Source organism: Drosophila subobscura, chromosome J (assembly GCF_008121235.1).
Source record: "Drosophila subobscura isolate 14011-0131.10 chromosome J, UCBerk_Dsub_1.0, whole genome shotgun sequence".
NCBI lineage: Eukaryota > Metazoa > Arthropoda > Insecta > Diptera > Drosophilidae > Drosophila > Drosophila subobscura.
Genome location: NC_048532.1, coordinates 17,560,256 through 17,585,031, shown reverse-complemented (window position 1 = coordinate 17,585,031; position 24,776 = coordinate 17,560,256). Strand labels below are relative to the sequence as shown.

Genomic DNA, 24,776 nt, shown 5'->3' with positions numbered 1-24,776 from the left:
TTCCATTTGAATGGCTCGCATTTGATTGCCAATTTTTGTTTGTTATTCAACGATTTGTTCTAAAACTTTATGATGCATCGATTTGTGTAATATTTCAATTAAATAGTCAATCGGCAGCGGCATCATTTGAATAAATACTCGAAACAGAGAGTCTGCCACAGTCGCTCTGCCTCTGCCTCTGTGTATGTTTCTCTCTCGGGTTAATTAACTTTTATGAAATCAAAATGTTTGTCTAGATGGATTAACTTTTTGCTGGGGCTGTCTGCCGCCTTTGATTGGCTGCTAATTTGATAGCAAAATACGGCATTAAATTTTAAGACGAAGCTGAGACGAAGAGACTTTACTTTAAGGCAGCAAACTGGAAGTTTTGAGCGGAGTTTTGGACTCCCTCCGCAAGCAAACAGCCATTAAGCGATTATTGATTGTACGTTCTGGTTGGGCGGCAGCTCGAAAACTGCTGAAATTGAATTTCCAGCGCGTAAAACTAATTAAATGGAAGCACTCGGCTGGCCAGCAAAAGTCTTGGAACTCTGTCGCCATTGAAAAACGCTGGAGGAGTGGACAGGCAGGCAGCGGTGGCAGGAGCTGGCTGCAGGGTGCGGGGTGCAGGGTGCGGGCATGGGCAATGGCAACAAAAACTGAAACTCCAAATTCGAATTCGGGGCATAAGTGACAATTCAATAAGCCATGACGTGCCCAAATGTTTATTTAGCATATAGCGACGGGCGACGGGCAAAAGGCAAAACCCGAGGAGGGGAAAAGGGAACTGCGATGCTGCTGCTGCTGCTGCTGCTGCTGCGGAAGTGGCTGGAAGGGACTGCGACTATGTCTGCCTTTAAACGTTGGTACATTTCAGACAATTCACTGGACCCATCATCATCATCATCATGATGAACAGCAGCAGCAGCAGCAGCCTCGTTGGCCGCCACTTTCATAAAATGTTGCTGCTGCTGTCGCTTGTCTCCTCTGCTGCTGCCGCTGCTGCTGCTGTGGTTCCTGCCTTCAATTCCGCGCTGGCTGCTGAAGAGAGATGAAATGTTTATTTAGGACAAATTGTCTTGGCTTGTCGTAGAGACAGAGCGGGAGAGAGTGTGAGAGAGAGAGTGAGCGTGTCGGCAGCAGGAAATTGCTCATTGCATGGCTGCGTGGGGTTGGTTGTGGAGGGGTTGCCAGTGTAATGAACCACCATCGGACTCGTACCTTGTTAAAACTGTTTGCCAGCCACACCACAAAATGTGGGTTTGTCCATTAATATGCCTCATTGGGTGGCAGCAAAGGAGCTGGAGCTGGATACGCAGCCACGTGTCCAGTGAGCATTTTCATGGCTGAAACTTCTCAAATGGACTGCCGAAAATCCCAACCCAAAACTGTTGACATGTGGCTTGCCAGCAGCCTTGACTGCATCTTGCCGTCTTCCCATCTTTTTTTACCACACTTTGACTTGTCTTTTTTTTTGTGGGCCCCAAAAAATTGTTTGCTTAGCCGCGCGCCATTGACGACACGTCCGTCGGCTGCAGCGCCTGCAACGCGCCACTAATTTTGTTAATCTTCAGCCACAGATAGAGATACTTTTGGCGGCTGTTGGTTTTCCAATGTGTTTTCATTGGCCATCAACTGCATAATTAATTGCCTGACAGATTGCTTTTTAATTATCTCGCGGCCACTTATTTGAGTGACTTAATTGGATGGCTGGCGGATAAATGAATGATTGGAGAATAATTTATGTTTGCGAGCGATGAATGTGCAGCTAGACTTGTGTCACCAATTTCCTGTGCTGAAATATTTGATAGTTATATTTTCAGACTGCTACGCGTGACACACATCTCCTCAAGCCACGTCCTGCTGCTCTGGTGCCACTTGCCGCAGACTCTCCCTGCGTCTTCCTCGCATTTGTCATCCTTGTCGTGCGTCTCCGCCCGTTCCCGCCCGTTCCCTCCCTGCCCTACGCCACTGCAGTTGTTTTCCCAATGTAAATATTTAAATATTTTCAAGACAAACATTTGGCTGTTGTCTCTGAAAATATGTTGATCAAATATTTGCTCAGCAAACTGGTTAAAAATTACAACAATTCCCCTCCCTCCGCCCGGCGACCGTGTGCCCACCGCTCGCTGACTTTGGCATTTGTTTTATTAATTTTCTCAACACTTTTCATGCAAGGCGTGGAAAAACAACGAACAGCCACAGCGCAGCCACCGCAGAATGCAGAGCAAATCCCGCTCTCTTTTTTTCTCTCTTTTTTTTGCATCTGGTGGTTGCACAAATATGTTTGTTGTTGCAGCAATTATTGTGGCTGTGGCCCATTGTGCCTATTGTTGTGCCTTCAATTGCCCCGGCAGCCAGCTCGTGCAGACAGCGCGGCACCAAGTGTTTCGCATTCCATGAGTCAAGAAACCAAAAAAAAAAGAGAAAAGAAAATAATAGAATCGAGAGACAGACCCCGAGGCAGAGGATTACTTGGGCATGTGCTCTACTTTCGGCCAATATGCATTGTGGTCAAGTATTAGGCATCCTTCAGCACTGACTCCCATCCTTTGTCTGCCACTCGTTGGGGTCAAAGTGTAGCGGCGGGCGGTCTGCGCATTGCCAACGAATGAATCAAGTCGCCCGCTCTGGCAACTCACATAACAACACATTCCAATGGCCGCGCTGCTGACATTAATTGTGGCGCAAACGATCGATTAGCAACATTTTAAAATTCATTAATGAATTGTTTCTCAAACAACGAAACAGCCACACAGAGCACACGCACAATACAATACATAAATAAGGAACACCAGTCCAGATTCCCCGAAACCAAACGCGCCCCCGTGTCCAAAGAGGAGACGGAGAAGGCAGACAGTGAGTGCCAGAAGTGCCAGTAAAAATGTATCAAGCAGGCCATGACATCAGTTTGCAAACCAAGCTGTCACTTCAGTCTGAATTAAAATCCAGTCTTGAATTAACATTCGCCCAAATCGCACCAAAAATTGTCAATAAAAATGCTCGTACCAAGTCGGAAAAGTCGCGGCTTCTGCCAAAAGCCCAGGTGACAGATCTGAATGGAATCGGCACGGTGCTTGGGGCCAGATTGTGCGACGTGGGTTTCGATAGTGCCCGCACTGTGTTGGGACACTTCTTGGTGCTGAAAATGGACAAGGAAATGTTTATACAGTGGCTGAAGGACGCTTGCAAGGCAAACTCCAAGCAGGCCTTAGACTGCTACGAATGCCTCCAGGAATGGTGCGAATGCTTTTTATAAGCGATTGGGATCCATGTTCTATAAATATATTTTTGTACAAGTAAGTTTTACACACACTTTTGCTAGGCACTGTGTTCGTTCTATCTATCCTCCACTTCCTCAGGCACACACCAAAAACCCCACTAATAAATCGAAGAAAAAACTGTCTGAAAAATGACGAGCTGACGATTTGTTTGGGGTATTTTGATATCGACAGGCCAGGGCAGGCATCAATCCCGCACAGTGGATACCGCACCACCGCCCCCGCCCTTTCAGGCAGACAGCATTCAAAAAACTTATTATGCACAAATAAATACTCGAAGCAACAACAATTTGCCCTGCCCTCAGATCTTAGACGCAGATAAAAATCAAGAAAAATCTCTCTCCCGCTCATTCGTGCGCTCGCCCGCTCTCGCTCTCGCGCGCTCTCTCTTTGCGGTTGTTGTTGTTGTTCTTCGTTTGGCTTTCAGTTGATTTATACGAGCAACGGAAATCGTAGACTTTTCGACGCGCAGCATGAGTGCAGCAAAGCAGAGGGAAGAAGAAGGAGAAGCATGAGAAGAAGGAGAAGCAGTGGAAGTGGAAGTAGCGGCAGTGGGGGGGAGGCCAGCCTGGGATCTCCCGCTGAATGAAATTGGGCAAAGCGCATGAAATATGTTTGCAAACAAATTAATAACAATCGATCTGGAACTGTCAGTAGGTAGTCTACGACTGGCAATCCAGCGTTGCCGTATCGCTTAGCACAAATGATGAATGATCACTTGGCTGTGGGCTTCTGTTTTTATAATTTGGGTTACACAAACAACGCAAAATACTCGCTCGTACTCGTAAATATGAGCGTGTATTCGTACTCCTCATGCAGCGTTCATTTACCGGATCCGTAGGTGGTTATTGGCATATTTGCGAGGGCCCCTCCCCAGCCTTGTTTATTTACGGATTGGAATCATTGGAAACGGACTGGCCAGACATTGGAACGCCAAAAAGTTGCTGCTGCTGCTGCTGGTGCTGCTGTCGTAACCATAAATTAGCACCTCCTTGGGACTCCACCATATGGTTTCTATGTAAATTTTTGTGCATTCTGCAGCCGAAAGATTTATCTGCCAATTCATTTCTAAATGAGTGCCACGCCTTGGCCCAAGTGCAATTATTGCACGTTACTGGCTAATGATTTCCGTAAACATCGTTCCATCGATGGTCTGCCCTGCCCTTGACGATGATCGATTGTTGGACCAGGCGCAGAAAATGGACCGAGCGGCTGCTGCAGGGCAGAGCACTGCCCATGTGCGAGTCGAGACGTCTCTGGCTGCGGTCGCAGCATGAGCTGGCGCTATGCAGACCCGTTTTGGGGTGTCTGTTTTATAGCTGCACTGATCTGATCGTTGCTCTGTGCATTTACCACCTCCCTGGGCGATAAATCTGCAGTGCACCCGCAGCGCAATGAACTCTACTCCGTGTCCGTGCTGCTGCAGGTCCATGCCGTACTCCTTCTACCCACTGGCTACTATGTGCTGGCACTTTTGTTTAGTTTGCTGGCGACGATAAACACCTTGGCGCCACGAAAAAGCACACAAAAATGCAGCTTGAAGATTGTCCCAACTTGGCCATAGGATCTACATACACTCCACAACCTTTGACACTTGAGACTGCAGCACTGGAAGCTGTCAGTTGGTCCAGTGGCGGAGGCTACACCTGTTGCCCCCCCATAATAAACCATTGGAATCATGGAACGACGACGCTCTGGCGGCTGTCGTGTGGTGCGGGCTTCCGCTTCGTTCCAGCGCAAACTCTCACAGTAATTGCTGGATATATTCTCCGTGTAATTATGCATGCACTTATGTTATTGTTAATTGTTTAAACAATACTCCAATACACTTGCTTAACGTGTGCGCCGCGTGGGGGGGAATGGATTACGAAATGCTATTGAACAATTTCGCTGAATGGTTTCAGTTTGGTTTTGGTTTGGGTTTTCGTTTTCGTTTCATTCATGCATTTGGAGTGTGAATGATGCCAACCGCTTGGCGCAATTCAATTCATGGAAAATCAGTCCATAGAAGCAGAGCCCTCTGGCAACGCTCTCCCCCAGCATTATATTATTTCTCCTCAATGTTTTATTTCAAATAACATAATTACTAGAAATTCCGGCAAAGCCATCGAGGAAAGCTTCTACCATTGATTTATGGCCACTTCCATGGAAATTGTCGACAAAATGTCTGGCCGGGCAGCGGGCCATCGAATGGGTTGCCCCTGGTTAGGGGCTGTCCAAGGAATGCCAGAACGAATCATTTCCGTGATTTACACGGCCAACGAAATTCGAAAATAAACAATGGATTTTAGTATGGGGCATGGGGCATGGGGCAGGCGAGCATTTTTTGATTATTTAACTTTCGGCCTAAGACGGCGCGGCGGCAACTGGCTGGCACTTTGATAGTGCTGAATGTGCGCTGTTTTCTGCTAATCGCAATTCTTGGGAACATATTCGCCAGCTCGTACCCCTCCTCCTGCTCCCATGTCTATTTATTTGCTTATGTCGCAGCGCATTCAACCGATTTGGTTGGCAACTTCAGGCGGCAGCATCAAATGCCACCGAAAAAAAAAATGGCCCTGATTGACGCATAAACAGAGCTCCCAGCGAGAATGATGATGTATCCAAAGTGACATCAAAGCCCCAAAAGCCATGATAAGCCAAATAAACGAAGCATCAGCAGCAGTCACAATTTCTAGGCGATAACTCCATTCGCTCCTGGGTTTTCCATGCCATTTAATCGTTCAAGGAGCGCTGGGCAGCATGACTAATCTGATGGACAGATCAAAGCAACAGTCAATCAAGAAGTTCCCTGTCCCCTCTGGTTGCACTGTCCCCCTCTTGCTGCTGCCTCATATACTCAAATGTCGACGACGCCTGGCGCTGCATTTTGTGGCGTTTTTGTTTCTGCACAAATCGATCATAAATTCAATTTGAAATTTTCGCCACACTACCATGGGCTCTGGCTGGGCGTTTTTCTGCGTATTTATAACTCAATAAAACTTCAAAAGTGTTCGAAAACATGCGCTCGACTCTACGCGACTCTACGCGACTCTACTCCGCTCTCAAAGTTTGTTTAATGCCATAAAAATGCAGTCGCAGACATCGGGCTGAGCACTAAAACTTGGCCATAGCTTTATGGCCTCCACACTCGCCTCTACGCGCCGTTTATCTGAAGTTAAGGAAGCGTTTCAGCAGCGGAAGTTTACTCAATGGTGGCTCCAATCCAAAACCCCAATACCAAAAGCAACTTCAACTTCAACAGAACAATCAAACTGAAATTGATCATGGAAATGGCTCTGGCCTGGGGCAGGGAATTGTGTTACAAAAGGGAATAAAGTTCAAGGAAAGTGTAACATAAAAATATGAGTGGAAGAATAGAACAAAAGTTAACAATATTTTACATATTTTCCTTATTTTTGTGACTGTTTTTTTGGTACTTTTATTACTGATATTTGTGCTTGCTTTAGGTAGAAAAACTCTGTAAATATCGCATAAGAGATTTATGATTTAGAGTGCATCATTTTGGGTCTTAATGTTTGCTGATTTTTACATATTTTGCCAGCAAATTTCAAAGGCAAAAACTTCTGCTTAAAGCTGTACATTTTAGCTGTGTATAAAGTTAACTACACACACATGTAATTTACAACTTTAATTACATGCTTGTTGACACAACATATTCATTTATAATTACATCTTGTGGCTGCTTACATTTTAAGTGCACAATTTTGTTGTGCCCGCCATGCCATGCCTTTGATGGCAGTTTTTTCCCACGAAAATCATTCTACATAGCCGTCATGTATTTATGTACTACATGTGTATGTATGTATGCATGTACTACGTATAAATTTACTTTAGAGCCATTGTCTATTATAGCCTGGTTAATTGCAACGACAGCTGCCAAAACAATGGCCAAACGGTGGCAAGAACAACTACAACTGTGGGACAAGCGCGTTGGCTGTCGCCATTGTTGGGGGCACACTGGCCTGGCCATTGAATTTATTGTTATAGCGGGGCAATGATAACAGGTCATCAACACACACTCACACACACACAACTGGCCAACAGGTAAATAAATATCAGTGGGGCTGGGGCTGGGCTTTTGCCACGCGAAAAATAAGCAGCGTTAATTACAAAAGGATCGCGCCCGCGGGTGACAAGTCATAGATAGCCAGAGCCCATAGATACAAGTACACAGATATGCAGATACAAGTGTGTAGACGGTGGACAATGGCAGCTACTCGCATTTGGCAGTTGCATGCCCCCAATGGCTGGCTGGCCGGCTGGCTAATACTTGCATTTAATTAGGCTTGCAATAATATTTATGTAAATCGCAGGGCGCTGGCTCTGCTGCCACGATGTGCCCACAGACAGCTGTCAATATTTGTGAGCTGCAAACAGCTCCTTCCCCCTGCCTGCCCCTGGCTGCCCCTCCATTGTCGCTCTTTCACTCGATTTGATTATTGGACATTTGGCATTGTTGTCCTGCCGCATGCCGCATCTCTGTGTGTGTCTCTGTGTGTGTGTGTGTGCACATCCTTATCGCTAAGCAAACAGTGCAACATTTTGTCGCCAGCTCATTTGTTTTTCTTGCTCCTTGCCACTGCCCGAACACAGATTGGACCAGCGACCCGACCCGTAGCCGGGGACCACCCGCGCAATCTGCGACTCGACGGCGACGGCTGTGCCGCACAGCCAACAACTCTCTTTCTCTTTCTCACTCTCTCTCTCACACTCACTCTCTCGCTTGCTCTCTTTGGTTTTATTTTTTTGTTGTTTTCGCATTTAATTTTGTTGCTTTTGACACCGAATTGACGTAGCAGCAGCAGCCGCGCCAGCAGAGAGGCTCGACATTTTCGGCCACCAAAATGCTGAATTTGCATACCAAAACCCCCGACGCTGTCTCCAAAACACTGTGCAGCAGGAGGAAAATAAACACTAAACAGCAGCCAAATATAAACACTAAGCAGCAGCAAATATAGTTTGGAATTGGAAGAAATTAAACGGGTTTGAAAATAGGAAATAAAATGAGGACAACAATGCTGCTGTCTAATTCGCAGTTTAAGATAATTTTTGTGCCCGATTGGAGGTTCTAAAACTAAGTGAAGCTGCTTCTATATCTTGGCTGTTATCTACCCATTAAATGCCACTTTTTAATCGCTCTTGTAGCTCAGTGTTCAGTGTTGTCTTATCCACTGCCAGCTGCCAGTTGAAGCTCACTTTCGGGCCTACAGACTTTGGCACACTTTTCGAGCGTGGCACTTCAGCATGGAGCAGCAGCACCCACACACATCTGCCACCCAGACAGGTACATACAATGGCATATGCACATACATAAGTTAGGCATTTCAAGCCCCTTTCGCCATTGAAAACAAAGGCAAAAGCCCCTCGCTATGTGGAGCCCTTGGACAGGCTTGAGGCATGCACAAGTCCGCGTACAGGGCTACACCTGAGCAGAGTTTTAGCCCCACAGCCCAACAGCAATATCAGTTGGGGGGTATCCATGGCGAAGCAGAGATCGTTGTCTGCGGTGTCCAGTGCTGGTGATCTCAATGCCACAGTGGCGCCAAGCGGAGCTTACTCAAGTGACAATGGCGTCGCGGATCGAACATGACAGCCGAGACAATGGGCGACTCAAGACGAGACCATGACAAGCTGCCTCCTCCTCAATATCATCATCATCATCATCATGATCGTTCGTAGAAAAAGCTGCAGCGGCAGCAGCGGCAATATATTTTTGGCAATTAATCAGTGGCATCTCTGGGCTCTTGGTTGGGTAACTGCTTCGCTGGCTAATAAGCTCTGAGGTTTTTTTTTTGTGTTTTACTTTCTACCAATTTGCTGCAATTGTTGGCCAATTAGGCGCAAGGCAGCGGCAGTAGCCCAAAGTTTATAGTTTTTTTTAGCTAAAGATTTATAATTTGCGGAGCATTGTTTGCGGCCAGACTAGACTTTAGACAGCAGTGAAAGCTAACATTTTCTTTTATAAATTGTCATACAAAAAGTGACAAAGAAAAGATGCAGAAAAGACGCCAGTGAATCGAGGAATACTCAAAGCAGCAAAGAACAAAGATTCCCGGCGAACTATCAGAGAATTTTTGGTGCTGGCAAAGTAGAAGATTTTCCATGGCATGAATTTTACGTACTGCAGAAAATATTTGGTGGGAAAAAGAGGCTGTGGGAGTTTCGATTAGAGGCTAAGAAATTGTGTTCTTTATCGATCACCTTTCGATGCGCAGAAGTCCATGAATTTTAGTAGCATAAAATGCCCTTTGAGCACTCCAAGAATTATTAATGGTGGAAAAGCAGAAGTGGCACATAAATCGCTTTTTGCTTGTTGTGATGCGAAGTAAATGCGCTTAAAAATTGAGAACTTGGGAGCTTAATGGATCACCTTACAGTTCCTCATCTTCCCATGCAAATTTCCCTCTAAACTGCCTTTGCTTTCATTACTCATGACTCACTTCATTGAGCTCTGGAAATGGAAACCTCTCTAAACAAATATTTTCGTATATCTGGGAATTCTGTCTTTGAGCGCTATCGAATTTCGAGGGAAAGGTATGGTTTGGCTTTACCCAACCAGATGGAGTTGCAATACAACTTGGAGTACGATCCACTGATAGTCCAATGAAGTTCGCTTGAAATAAAACCAATTGCAATTTGTTTTCGATATTTGTAACATATTTTCAATACACTTTTGTTCGTTTGCTGCTTGCTTGGTTTACAATTAATCGTATTATACGCATATTTATTAATGTAATTTGTATAATTTATTATTGCTTACGTGTGCTAGGGGCTATGGGTTGTGTAAGTAAATTTGCGTCGTGTGTTTTGTGAATTCTAAGCTATTAGTTAATTGGTGAATGCCGAAAATGCATCACGATTTGCCATTAGCATGCGGCAGAGTGTGTCCCTACAGTGATAACAATTACAATAATTACGAATTATGTTTAATATTATTAATAGCATTATGTTTAATATTAGAGCCTAACAACTAAAAACGTTTGCCGGGTGTGAAACAATTTTTAGATTTAAGTTTGAAACAATTTTCTGCATTTGCTGAGATACTTTTTGCGAGGAGCTGCTGTGGATCGTGCTTGGGAATATATTTACACGGAATATACAAGAGATTACAGCTAGACTTTGGACATCCCCCTCTACCACTCCCCTCTCCCTCTCCCTCTCCCCTCCCTTAGACACCGTACTTGATGCCGTACTCCTGGTAGTGGCCCATGTGTGGCCGATAGTGGCTCAGGTTGCTCAGCTGCCCCAGCTGGCCGAGCTGCCCCAGATTCCCGCTCAGCGCATGATGATGATGATGATGGTGATGGCTGCTGATGACCGCCGCTGCCGCCGCTGCCGAGGCTGCTGCCACGCTCGCGGACGCCGGCGGACTGGCGGACTGCAGGCTGCCCGTGGGACTGCCCGAGTCCAGCTGGCAGGATTGGTTCTGCTCGAAGATCATGTCGCGGAAACCCAGGGCGGAGCTGGGACTGCTCGTCAGCACGGAGGAGGCGCCGCCTCCATTGTGACTGTGACTGTGACTATGGCTGTGACTGTGGCTGTGGCTGTGACTGTGGTTGTTGTTGTGCACACTCGAGTTGTTGTTGTTGTTGTTGTTGTTGTTGGGGTTCGGGTTCGGGTTGTTCGTGTGTCCGGGGTGCGTGGGCGTGCCCTGCTGCCCGCCATTGGGTATGGGCTCCGAGGGCGGCGTCTCCGGCGTGTACCAACCCCCGTGCGCCGGTCCATGCGGCGTTGAGATCGTTGTGGGTGAGTGTCCCGAGGATTGTAGGCCACCATTGGCACCCCCACTGTTGTGTCCCGCTCCTCCTGCACCACCACCGCCGGGTGTCAGGGGATGCCCCACATGCCGCAGCTGCTGCACGTGATGAGCGGCCGCCGCATGGTGCACGTGATGCATCTGGCTGCTGGCCACCGACGCGAGGTTGTCGTCGTTCAGGTGGTACGGATAGGCGCTGTGGTGGATGCGCGGATTGTAGACATTCATGAGGGAGTCCACCGTGAAGCCGGCATGCTCCACGCCCACACCGCCAGCCAGGTGATTCATCTGCGCGAGGCTGTCGTGGCAGGAGTTGAGCATGGCCGCGTGGGAGACATCCTTGCCGCTGAGGCAGCCCAGATCCATGAGCGGCTCCTTCTTGAAGTGTGCGGCGTGGGCGGCCATGTGCTTGGCCTCCAGTATGCCGTTGGTCATCAGCTTGAGGGGCTTCATCTCGGCGAGCTTCTCGTTCATCATGGCCTGCCGCTTGATGGCCTCCTCCTTCTCGCGCATCACATCCTTCTTCTTGAAGCGGCGTCGCCGCCGCAGGAACGATCCATTGTCGAACATGTTGTAGGAGTCGGGATCGAGGGTCCAGTAGGAGCCTTTGCCCGGCTTCTTGTCATCCCGCGCCACCTTCACGAAGCACTCGTTGAGGCTGAGATTGTGCCTGATGGAGTTCTGCCAGCCCTGCTTGTTGTCCCGATAGTAGGGAAAGCGCTCCATGATGTACTGATAGATGCCGTTCAGCGTCACCTTCTTGTCCGCCGCATTCTGGATGGCCATGGCTATGAGCGCGATGTAGGAGTACGGCGGCTTCACAATCTCCTTGTTCTGGTGCGGGGCACCCAGGCCATAGGCACTGGCCGAGTACGGGTAGCGGGAGTACTGATCGTAGGCATAGTGGGCGGCTGCTGCCGCTGAGGCGCTGCTGGCCGCTGCCACCGCCGAGGCGGAGCTGTAGCCGGCGGCCGTTTGGGCATAGTGGCGGGAGAAGGAGTTCTGATCGCTGAATAGAGTGTGCATTATGGCTGGAGGATGCGGGATGCAGGATGCAGGATGCAGGATCACACACACACTCACACACGCACACACACCTCTGGGTGTGCTTTTCGCTTGCTCTTTTTGCGTTTGTTTTTTGCACTTCACTTTTTGTCTGCTGTTTGTTCTAATAATATTTGCTCAAGCAAGAGTCGAAGCCACACAAGACTCGTGTGTAATTAGATATATGTAAGGCACACACACACACACACAGGCATGTATGTCTATGTATGTGTTTGTATGAGCAGCGAGATACCGTTGGAACGAACCGTTCGCTATAGTAACACGTCGGATACTGAATCTGTGTAACTGAAATAACACACAGCTCGAGTCGCAGCGACGCGACGCGGAGCAGAGCAGATTTCCAGAGCAGAGAGCAGAGCAGAGAGCAGCGGCAGAGAGAGCAGCAGCGGCAGCGGCAGCCCGTCTGTGTGTGTGTGTGAGTGGCCAACCACCGAATGGCTGCAAACAACACGGGCCGTGGCAGTCAGTAAGTGAAGACCCACAGCAAAAAGTACACACACGCAGACACTCGTGCACACACAGATACGAAAGTATCTGGGGGACGCCATTCATGATTTTCTGTTGCTACGCCTCTTCTCTCTTACAGGGAAATGGGAAAACTCTGTCGCTGCCTGCCTGTCGCTCTGCTGGGAAAATAGTTGCTGCCATTCCACTACCCCACCCCCTCCTTGCTGCATGTTTTTGTTGTTCAAACTAATGCTTAAAATACGGCCTAGGCAAACGTCTCGCCCGCTCGCACCCACTGGCTGCTGGCGGAGAGAGAGAGCGAGAGCGAGAGCGAGCGAGCTGAGGCTGTGACTGTGGCACCTGGGCAAGCCAACGGTACAAGTGGGTGGCTGCTCTTGTGGGTGGCTGCTCTTCTGTGCGTGTGTGTGGCAGGGGAGACTGAGGCTGATGGCTGCGGCGGTGCCTCTTACTTTTATGCTGGCATAAATTAGTGGGCAAAACTTCTTTCGATTTCAGCTTAAAGTTGGTTTCCCCCGCAACACGCAAGAAAAGGGGATGGGTTGGGGTAGGGGTGGGCACTGACAAGGGGGTAAGTGACTGGCAGCATATCTGCAGCTTATTTTGCGCTTGCGGCAAAAAAGGAATTAAATATTTGGCAATTTTCTGTCCCTGGGGGCGCTTTAATTTGCGGAATCCTTTGCTCTTTTGGGGTGGCAAGTAACCCAAGATGTACCCAAGGATGTATTTAAATTGTGTAGAAAATTGCAGAAATTATAAAACTGCTGTTGAAAGGGAGACAAAGAAAGTTGCCAAAGAATTGAAATGACATTTATTTTAGACTGCATTTAGAGAACTTTTTCAGGTTGAAATTATTCAAATAAAAGAACAGAAAATAGCACTTTATTTATGCGGCAATTAGTAGATATTCCTGACCCTTTCAATCTATATTTTTTATGTTTTCCTTTAACTTTCAAGCTGCCCATAACTCTCCTTTAATTATCTGCCTCTTGCAGCTTCTCTTCCCTCTATGCCACGCATCCCTCAACGCCCGTTCAGTGACCTGCTAACCCCCAAGATCTTACACAAATACGAGCAAATTCCACATGTAAGAACTCATCTCCACTTTACACTTCCACTTGCTCCCCCCTGTGCAGTCCTTGCCCCCCTGTGCAGTCCTTGTCCTTAGTTGCTGTTGCGGTTTTTGTTGTCTTTTTTTGCAGACATCATTTAGTTTTTTTCTTGTTTTTTGCTGCTGTTTTTACTCATTTTGCTTGTTGAAACAATATTTTTTTATTGACTTTGTCAGCTTTAAAGTAAATTTTGCCGAGTTCTGTGTATGTTTATTTGGGCAAGGGCGCTCAGTGCGTGTTTGCCAGCGAGGAGAGCGGAGCGGAGAGGCGAGGCGAGTGTTCGCAGTGTTTGTCTGGTTATTAGAGACAGCAACAAACACGCGGGAATATGTATGTAAATATGTATGAAAATATGTAGATATGTTTATGCGCTATTTGCTTAATGAAAAAAATATCTGCTTACTGCGTAAGTTTTTTTCGAACCCTTTTTAGTCGCTGCATAGAAAGAAGTCTGTGGCTGTGGTCTGCATTTGAAATGAAGTCAGTTTCCAGGTTCCCATCTCCCTCTCCCTCTCTCTCTCTCTGTTCCTGCTTCCTCTGTTTCGCTCCGTCTGTGTTTGTAATTGATACAAGAATAATATTTGGCTCTATTAACGCAATCGCATTATTTTGACAAATATTTTTATTGTTTGTGCGGATAACGGTTGTATGTAACGCACAGAAGGAAACGTTTCCGACCCCATAAAGTATATATATTCTTGATCAGCATCAATAGCCGAGTCGATTGAGCCATGTCTGTCTGTCCGTCTGTCCGTCTGTCCGTCTGTCCGTCCGTCCGTCTTGTTTGTCGGCTAGTTCTCAGAGACTATAAGAGCTAGAGCCACCAAATTTTGGCACCAGACTGCTGTATGCTCACACTGAAACCAGTGTATTTCAAAAATGAGCCCCGCCCCCTTCCGCCCCCGCAAAAGGGCGAAAACCTCCCAAATCTACAATTTTGAAGATAACAGAAAACTAAAAACGCCATTCCGTAGGGAATGACCATATCTATCAGATCACCAAATTGGGATCCGATTGGATCATTATTATAGCCACAATGAAGAAATTAGTTTGCAGTGGCCAAACCCACCCCGTCCCGCAGCATTCACACTCTGCTTCGCGTTGTTTATGGCCTGGCCCCTGACACGCCACTGCCTCTGCCTCTGCCGCTGCCTCTGCCGCTGCCTCTGCCGCTGACTCTGCCGCGACTCTGCAGTGTGTGTTTCTAGGGGAGGGTGGCGAGCTAAAGGAGCGTGTTGGTGTGAGTAGTGTTGTTGATGTAGATGACAGATGAAGAAAAAATGTAAAACTGGACAAATAACCGCTAAAGTGCAGATGTAGTACTGAGTGCCGGGTATAAAAGTTGTGACGCGTAAGAAGCGTCTCACACGTCCCTTCTCGTTTTAACATAATTTTTCGCATGTGATCTTACAGCGGGCAAAGGATGTCGGGCACTGCGCTGCAGCTGGACCTGCTGAATCCGCATCCAAATGGTAATCATGTGTGTGTGTGTGTCCAGTCCAGAGCGTACTTCTCCTTCTCCTCCCTCTCCTCCTGCTGCTGCTGTGCATTTGAAATTCGAATGAGGCAACGACGACGACTCCACTCCGGACCACTGTGCTCCATTTTTGCGCATTCCATTTCCCGATTTCTTTTTTCTGTGTGTCCTCCTGCTGATTTAACAAATTTCTGTCTTCGATATTGGCGCCGTGATTGTGATTGTGTGTGTGTGTGTGTGTGTGTGTGTCTCTTTTTTCGCACAGAGCTCATGTTATTTTTACGGAGTTGCCATTGCCTGTCTGTCCGCCGGGTGCCTGTCCCTGCCCCCAGCAGCATCTGTCATCTCGCTATCTATCGGATCTGTGTAAATTCGTATCTGTATCTGTGTCTCTAGCTGCAGACAACCCACCTCATTTGACCTATGAAAATATTATTTTAGTTTCTGCCAACTGCAACTTAACATTTCTCGGTTTTGTTCTCAAAAAAGGGCAGTGAAAGTGGATGCCAAAAGATGTAAGGATTTATCTATGTATTTGATGAATTCTAAGCATTAATGGACTTGTAGGTGGCAGCTTTAGTTGATTTAATTAACTGACAAATAAGTGCTTAGCTTTGCCTTGCTTAAGCCCAAATTTCTTTAAGCAAAACTTAGATTTAGCCTCTGGAAAACTTCGGAAAAAAGCGGCAGGCAGAGGTTTTGGCTGTGGGAAATCAGCTTCAAGCTCTGCCCGCCATTCTCCACATTCCATGAAAGTTCCTTGAACTTTGAGCCTTGACAACAGTCCAATGCCAATTTGCGACACGCTCTTTGCCGCATTAAAAATGTCAATTTGATTCTAATGACATCCGAGTACATATTTACATATAAAAAGTGTAAAAAGTGCCAGCAAAAATCAGTGGAAAAAATTGGGGAACTGGGAACTGTCTCGCCATACATTTGCCACGCTCAATTTGAGGCATTCAACGGCACGTTGACACCGCTGCCAAACGCTTCGTTTGCCATTTGCAGCACATGCCACTGGCAGGAGGTTGAACATGTGGCAACCAACTCATGCCTTGGCTACTATTATTAAATTTTAGCAATTGCTGCTGCAGAGGGGCAGGGGCAGGCAGGCAGCGAGTAATCCTGCAGAATAATATTTATTTTAAAGTGCAGGGGAGTGCACCTAATCAGACACTTGAGGAAGACGGTACGGATTTAAGCAGCAAGAAAAATACAATTTCCACAACGACAAAAAAGAGGAAACCCAACAAATAAAAGAGGAAACCCGAAAAAAAGGAGCAACGAAAGGCTGAAGCAGAATTGAAGAAAATTTGTGGCCGTAAAAATGCTGATAAAGCGGTTTCAATCTTTCAAATATGCGCATACTCTGGCCACAGATAAACACACAGACACGGATACTCCACCCAACACCAACGCAGTCGCTGCTGACGCTGCTGCTTCTCCTCTCTTATGAATATGCATGCGGCAGCGGCAGAGGCAGCGGCAGTGGCAGAGAACGACCAATATGAAAAGGGAATTCAAACACACAGAGCGAACGACTGCGCAGCACTGAACCGTGGGCGTGGCTAACAGCAAGAGAGATTGATAGAGCGAGATGCAGCTATGCAGCACGAGTTCTCGCTTGCACGAGACTGCACTTTGCGGTAAATTTCAGGGGTTGGGGTTGCCAATGATAGCGGTTGTCGGCGGGGGTTGCCATTCGGCACTCATTAAAATTTATGATTTGTATATGGTTCAGAGCTTATTATGCATTACATACACTCTACATACATGCATGTAGATATATTCCACACTCCATTCGGTTTTTTGTTGCATCTCCATTTTGCCTAGACAATTTAGCAGATTAGTTGTAGCCACAGAGCCACACTCTGCCACTGCCACACATTTTGTGTTATTCCTGGGAAACGCTCTGTGGCAGGGGCTGCTGCTGCTGTCCAATGTTCTGGATTGGGCTGGGGAAATATCCGCCATTAGCTTAATCATAATCATAATCATGCGGCCAAAATCTTCCGGTCATAAGCAGCGGAAATTCAAACAATTTTACGCCGGCGCTAAGTCCGGACTGACTACCTGGGGCCGGACCCTGCCTGGCCACCGGATGCTAATCATCCAATGCTTAGGCATTGATCAGCCATTCCTCTCTCTCCCTCTCTCGGGGCAGCGGGAAAACTTTTGCGGCTGGCTTCTTTAGGCATGTTTAGACTTTAATGCGCGCCGCGGGAATTCTTAATGAAATTTTCGAGTCTTTGCTGGGGTTTTACCCAGCCGCTCATAGGCAGACCTTTGGCTTAGTCAGCGCATACCTGACGGACTCCTAGGCCCAATCCCAATGCCAATCCTTCATGCGGCTTCTGTTTTTGCTCTGTGGTTTTTCCACATTGATTATGATCATCATGTTTATGGTGCTGTTGATGATGATGATGATTCTGCGCGTGTCCTGCGGTTTTTGTGGTTGCCATCCCGCTGCGTGTGGGTGTTGTCCGTGTCAGTGGCTGCTGGGCTTGGGTTTGGGAGCGTGTTCTAGGTGTGGACTCTTTGGCTAAGTGATGAGTGAGTAAAGTGTTCCAAGAAGTGAAGCTAATGACAAAGGGATGTGCCCTCCCATGGGGAGTTGTTTAAGGAGTCCAGCTTGAAGCTCCCTCCTTCAATCAGTTCATTCAGCTACAAATTATTGATATATCCAGCAGCTATTCCCTACCCCACAGAGCTACCTGCAAGCCGGCCTAAAGCAAACAACCATTTTTCCCTTCACGATGGATTTCATTCATGAAACACCTAACCAGGCAGTTGGGAACTCCATTCAAAACTCCAGTCGTGGCCTGGCCTAATGTTTACTTAATAAATAAACGCTGCCATGTTATTTATTTGTCTGTTTATTTGTTGTGGGGAAATACGCGCGACAAACTCGAGATGCTCAAGGGAGTTTGTTGGAAAGTCTTTGTATCACTTCCACACATTTATGGGCAAAGGAAATGCACAGCAGATACGGGTTCGGTTTGGTCTCCATATTTTTGTTCGTTTGTGGCCATAACGAATACAATATTCGTTGTGGCTCGTCTATCAAAACATTCGACAGCTGGAAATCCTTGCGAAAAACGTTTTTAATTTTCGCATAAATTTAAAATAAATAAGAGTGCAACAAACGATTTTTGTGCTTAAAAAAAATATAAGAAAAATGAAGAAAAAGAAGAGGCCCGCAACGTTGTTTGTTTTAACGCAAAGAAAAATGTTCTCGGTTCGGTTTGGTTTTCGTTTTCGTTTTGGTTTTCTCCCATTTTTTGTTGCTGAAATGCGAAAATAAAAATGCTCAAATCATTTTATTTATTTATTTATGCAGGCTGCTGCTGCTGCTGCATCTTCGATTTGGTTTGCAGCAGCCTATCGTATAGCCAGAGCCAGACCCAGACGGACTCTCGTCCTGTTTCGTGTGTTTACTTGACGCACAAATCCTCTTACGACGGCTCGGCCTCAGAGAGCTCCAGAGGAGAGTCCTGCGATGCGATTCGAGGCGGAACGGATCGAAACGAAACGAAACGAAACGAAATGTACAATTGCATGTTTTGATTGCCGCCTGCAATTGTCCTGCCCGCATCCTACCTCGACTCTGGCCCAAGTCCTTGCACTGGCCCGGGCTGGCTCTGCACTTGTGACAATATTTTCATAATTTTTGCATCTTTTTTCCTCTTTTCGCTCATCGCCAACGGTAGGTGCGTGTGTAAACATTAACTTTTCAAGAAGATTTAATCCCGATTATCCTTTGACTGTAAAATTTTTCACTCAAAACTTCGTTTCGCCTCGGCCCGGCTGCCGTTCTTCCCTTTTTTTCGTGTTTGTCTTTGGCTTTTCAGCTGAGATTCAATCCCAATCCCATTGCCCGACCCGTCCCTGTCCCTGTCTCTGCTTTGTGTCTGCGGTTGGCTGTGTCCCCGTCTCGTCCTTCCTTCGATAATGATCAACGGCGACGACTTCTTGATGCGATTGCTGCTGCCCATTCTCTTGGTCGGAGGGAGGACAATGGTCACCTTTTGGGTCTGGACTCGAGCTGCTAGCTGCGAGCTGCGGTCTGTGGGTCCATTTGACTCTGTGCAGGATTTCAATTTGCCCATAAAGGTGAGACAATTAACAGAATAATTGGATTGTTGATCTTTCGGACAATGAGATTGGTTTGCTTGCGCCTGTGCCTGTGCCTGTGCCTAAAATATGTCATAAATATGGTCAGCCTTTAAGCAGATTACTTTGTCGCCTGTGCACTGGCTGTGGGCTCAAGTTGTTATCTATTTTGTATTGTGGTTCAATTAAGGTGGAATAAGATGTAATCACTGCGTGATCTGTGCCCAAAAAGGAGCTACAAATTTGCACCGGTTGAAGCGGGAAGTTCGACAAAGTGCAATAGATGGGTGCAGCGAAGGGAAACTCAGCTGCAGTTGGGTTTCATTTGAAATTATGTGATTTATTTTGTTACTTTAAATGTGATGCCTTCCATTCGCCAGAGCCATTTGTGATTTTCATACAAATCCATTGATTGCAGCTGTCTGGCAGCGCTGTGTTCTGTGGCGACACCTATGCTGGTTCGTGTATTCGCTAGGCGCGGCTCGGTTCTCTTCTTGGCTTTTCTATGTTCTATGTTCGTGCTTTTTACAGCACTGATTTTGAAACAGTTTCTTCCATTAATTGGATTAAAGTATTAAGAAAACATTATTTAAAGCCAAAATAAAACACATTTATTTTAATAAAATCTCCGCAATTTCCATCAATCAATAATGGCACAAAAATATTAAACAGATGCTGCTTTTGAGACTCAATTCTATGGCTGGGAATTTGGGTAATTTCGCCAAATGTAGGTGTCGCCAATCTTCTAGACATCACGCGGTCACGCGGGGGACGTACTTCAAGGGCTTCAGGCCGAGCGCCGCAACGAACACTGTCCTGTCTGGGCTTCCATTAGGGTTTTCAGGTTTATGAGAATTGAGAACACGCCCACAGTGCACAAAGAAAGAAGAACCCAACAAGGCTTGGGAAACCGTGACTGGGCTTTCGATTCGACACTGAACCGTAACTGTGATTTTTCCACTTAATTAAAAATGCATTTAATGCTAGATTGCTGAAATATATTACCCAAATATATCATAAGCTAGTCAATCAATTGGGAAGCCAAATTAATGCCAACAAATATTTTATTAGCAGTGATTTTGATTTACTTTTGATTTCGTGTTGCAGAGTTGCACTGATAGAAACGATGGATCATTTCGATAAGTCTATCGATTGATAAAAAATGAGTTTCCTTTTCTGGAGGGAAACTGCATTTGAATAGAAGGAAATACACGAAATACAAGCACCTGCGTTGGTTTAATCAACAATTATCTACAAGTATCTAAGTGCCTTTGAATTGCTTTTATTTGCCAAGTCAATTTGCTAGCCAAAGGCCAAAATGTATTTTATAAATATTAAAGAACTCTCTCTGGTAGCTTTTTGGTGTTCAATTTCACTGTATGTTGTATCTGTATGTCTTGTTTATAAATGTTTTGTTGTATTTATTGCTAAATCTAATATATAATTTATTATTTAGATATTCTTTATTGCTGTTCTATCTTTTGTTTGCCACTACTTAGAGCCTAATTAAGCTGATGATTATCCTTTGAGGTAATATTTATGGCGTCACTCCCGTGGCTAATTGGCATACTTGAGCGCATCGTAGTAACCACCAACGCCATTGCCGTTGCCATTGCCATTGATTGCCACCGCTGTGGGGGGCGGAGTTATGGGCGGCAGGTAAACCGGTTTGCGATCAATGGGCGAGTGATCGATCACATGGTTGCCCGACTGCGATGGCGGTGGCGTCATGGATCCATGATTATGATGATGATGATGCTGATGGTGGTGCTGCGCCTGCGCCTGCGCATGGGCCTGCGCCTGAGCATGCTGAATGGTGGACAGGCCGGGGAGCTGCTGCAGCGTTAGGGAGCGGAGACCTGCCGGGCGAGAAAGAAACCAATTAAAGTGGGAAAAAGTCTTCTTTTTTGTATTTTTATGGACAAGGCGCTAAAATTCACACTGCGTCGCGACGCAGCGGCGGCAACTATAAAAAGTTCATCAACTGCAGGCAGAGCAGAGCGGCCCGAGGAATGGATTACCATATGTTGTGCTGCCTCCGACTTTGAGGCGGTAATCCGAGCTGTGAAGCGTCAGCAATTATCTGAGTTATGACCCTGATTGACGCGAACACCCAGGCACTGCTGCTGGCCCCATCCTAAGCCCTTCTCCCTTGTGCACTCACCGTTCTCCAGGCCACTGCCACTTGTTGCATAGGAGTAGCCCGCAGCCACGAGACTGGCGGCTGGCGCATAATCACTTTGAAGCGCCGCCACAGCTCCAGCTGGAGAGGCGCTCGGCCCCGAGCCCATGCCCAGGGCAGAGTGAGCCATTGGCGGGGTGGAGGATCCATTCAAATTGTTGCCGCCCGTCAGGCAGGAGATGTTCGAGTACTGCGGCAGACCGCCAATGCCCACACCCGGGGAGCCAGTGTGCGCGGCATGCACATTCCAGGCATCGCCAAAGCCCTGAGCGCCAGCCGGAGCGACGCCATTGGGCGCCGGACTGTAGTCATAGCTGCCATAAGCGGGCGAGGCATAAAAGTTGGCATTGTCCTGCAGGAGAGAGTTCAGTTTAGGACAGTGCCTTGGAGTTGTGTCCGTGCATTACTCACCATTCCCGCATCACCATAGCTGCCCGCGTAGAAGCCATTCGTGTGTCCTGCATACGACTTGGTCTTGATCTTGGAGCGATAGCCGCGCGGACGACGCCTCAGGCTGCCCTCGTCCTCGAACAAGTGCGCCGAGTTCTCATCGATGGTCCAGTAGTTGCCCTTGCCCGGCTTGCCCACGCCCATGCCCTTGGGCAGCTTCTTGAAGCACTCGTTCAGGCTGAGATTGTGACGCACCGAGTTCTTCCAGCCGACATAGGGTCCGTTGAAGAACTCGTAGCTGAAAGCCCAAAGACAAAAGTTGACAATTGGTCGTTTATTTATGTATTTGGCTGCGGCTCGCAAAAAAAACCCAATTAAAAATTGTGATTTCGTTAGGGGACAGCCTTGCAACACCCGGCAACAGCAACAATCAAACGTTGTCAGCTTAAAAGCCTCTCACGCATGGCATCGTCTGCCTGCCACTCGGACACAGCTCAAGTGGATTTCCGTCTCGTCGCCGAAATCGCAATCGAAATCAGAATCAAAATCCAAACACGCCGCCGAGAAATACGAGATACTCGTATATGAAGGATGCGCATTGGAGCCACGAAGGGGGCAGGCAGGCAGGCAGGCAGGCAAGAAAATAAAACCCCCAACGACATTGATCGTCGCTGCATTTGTGTGTGTGTCTGCTGGCTCGGGGATACGCGTTCCCAGTGTCGATATCGCCATTAGGCTCCAGTCCCGTTCCCCCCTTTCGATCTTTGTTTCTTCATTTTCACATTCACGTCTACTCCGTGTGCCAGCGCGGGTTATTCGAGAGCTTGAGAAGGCAGTGACAGGCCCGCTTTGGTATTTGTTAGTTGGAAAAGTAACTCCAAGAGACACTTGGAAGAGATTGGAAGATCATTTCTGTGGTTCCCAAGATAGCTAATGAAAGTTTTACTGAACTTCTAGAGACGCAGATGAGTGCTTGGGCACAACTTGTACCTTATCCCTATTTTTAGATATTTTCTGAACATCAGCTTGCAGTTGATGCCACGAATGGAACGTTCCTTAAGGTATTCGCACAACCAACCACAGCTCTAATATCTTCGCTGCTCTAGTCCCCATCTTCTGTGCGAGTCCCTCTCCCAATCTAATTGCCCCTTAGCTCACCTCTTCTGCAAATACCCATAGATCTCCGATAGTGTCAGCTTGCCCGAGGGCGACTCCTTGATGGCGTGTCCAATCATATTGATGTAGCTCAGCGCAGGTTTCTCGGGACGACGAGTGCCCGACTTCTTGGTGGTATCCGGCGTGGCTGTATCCTGGGCTTTCGCAGCGCTCGACTTGCCCTGACTGACGGCTGGCGCTGGTGGCGAGGCATCAGAGCCATTGAGCGACTTGGCTGGCGAGGAGCTGGCACTGGAGTAATTCGGCACGGACATGCCGTGGGCATTGCTGATGACCTGCGTGGGCGAGGCGGAGATACGTGTATACGTGATGTAAACACCAACTTGTGGCGAGTGCTGCTCCTGATGCTCCTGATGCTCATGGTGCTCATGGTGCTCATGATGCTCGTGATGCTCGTGATGCTGCTGCTGCTGCTGTGGTTGGTGGTGCTGCAATTGTGGCTGTGGATCCACCTCGTGGCTGGTCATCAGCTGATAATCATTGGCACTGAGAATGGTGTTGTTCGAGCAGTACTTAATGGTCGACGTGTACTGGTGGTTCATGGGCTGTGGTGGCGCCTTCACCGACGAGGAGCTCACGTACTGCATCTCCTGATCCGTGGGCGTCTTCGAGCTGGAGTTCGGCGACACGGAGCCCGCCGAATGGGTGTGGGCCGTCATCAGTGCACCGTAGGGGGGAATGGGACTGGACGAGGCCGGCGGCGTTCCCATGCTGTGCAGCGCATTCAGGCTGTAGTGCTGGGAGGTGGGCGTGGCCATGCCATTGGTGTCCATGTAGTACTTGCGCTCCATGTACTCGATATTGGGCTTCTCGTCGATCATCTCCGTGGGCGACTCCCCGCCGCCGCCGAGCATGCCAGCCGTCTGATAGCCACCAACCGCGCCGGGTGGCAGCAGATTCCCCGGGCGATACAGATGCACGGAATGGCTGGGCGGATGGGAATGATGCGGATGTGGGTGGGTGAAGGGATGTGGATGGTAGTAGGAGCCGGAGCCACCACCCAGATGGTCCACACTCATGGCCGAGCGACCATTCAAATCGGACACTTCTTCACTTTTTATCATTTTCTGAATGGTTCACTCTAACCAACAACTTTTTCCTTTCAATATTTCGCTTCGCGCAGGTACGTACTCCTTCCGAGAGAGAGAGGGACAGAGAGAGATTCGTTGTGCTTTAGTTTCTATGTGTCTACCGATACACCGCTTCGTGGTCCCGTTAAATGAACCGTTCACTTTGGCTCCGTTTGATCGAGTGAGTGCAGCGCATCCCTCTGCTGGCTGGCTGGACGCCACCGCCGCCGCCACTTGAACGGAATTCTTTTTTTAGTTACGCAAAACGAGCGCGCGCGCTCTCTCGTGGATCTCTCTCTCTTCTTGCTCTGCTCTGCTCTCTTTCTGTGTTGCTGTATTTCCTATTCGGCTCTCTGGCTGCCAATTGGAATGAGCTTGCTCAATGCTTGCAGTTTTATGACTTTGGTTATTGGAGAGCGGCAATGGCATGCAAAAGGTAAACTTAAAAGAAACCCCCGTTATCCAATAGGAATTATAAAGTGAGAAAACCAACTCTAGTTTCTGCTATTTCTCTTGGTTTAAGTTTAACCCACGGAATATATTCATTTCCGATCAAAATACCTTGAGTTTCAGCTCCCGCTGTGTGCTTTGTGTGCAGTCAACAGTTAATAAATAGCCGGGAAAAACCCAGAGATGCGCCGTAATAGCGAACAACCCAAAAACAGAATTGGTCTACGGATTCCAAGGAAAAGGAAGCCGCAGTG

General features: G+C 47.6%; 2 protein-coding genes across 2 annotated transcripts; both read right to left on the bottom strand.

Moving 5' to 3' along the window:
• Positions 1–10,416: 10,416 nt before the first annotated feature.
• LOC117893470 (fork head domain-containing protein crocodile) lies at positions 10,417–12,339 on the bottom strand. The gene has a single exon (XM_034800093.1). It carries the CDS (start codon positions 12,043–12,045, stop codon positions 10,432–10,434), a length of 1,614 nt encoding a protein of 537 aa, XP_034655984.1. The 5' UTR covers positions 12,046–12,339; the 3' UTR covers positions 10,417–10,431.
• Positions 12,340–20,642: 8,303 nt separating this feature from the next.
• On the bottom strand, positions 20,643–24,240 carry LOC117894928 (forkhead box protein biniou). The gene is made up of 4 exons (XM_034802231.1): positions 22,985–24,240; positions 21,848–22,124; positions 21,419–21,788; positions 20,643–21,113 (listed from the first exon to the last, which is right to left on the bottom strand). The coding sequence occupies exons 1-4, from the start codon at positions 24,064–24,066 to the stop codon at positions 20,812–20,814; spliced, it is 2,031 nt and encodes a 676-aa protein (XP_034658122.1). The 5' UTR covers positions 24,067–24,240; the 3' UTR covers positions 20,643–20,811.
• Positions 24,241–24,776: the final 536 nt, after the last annotated feature.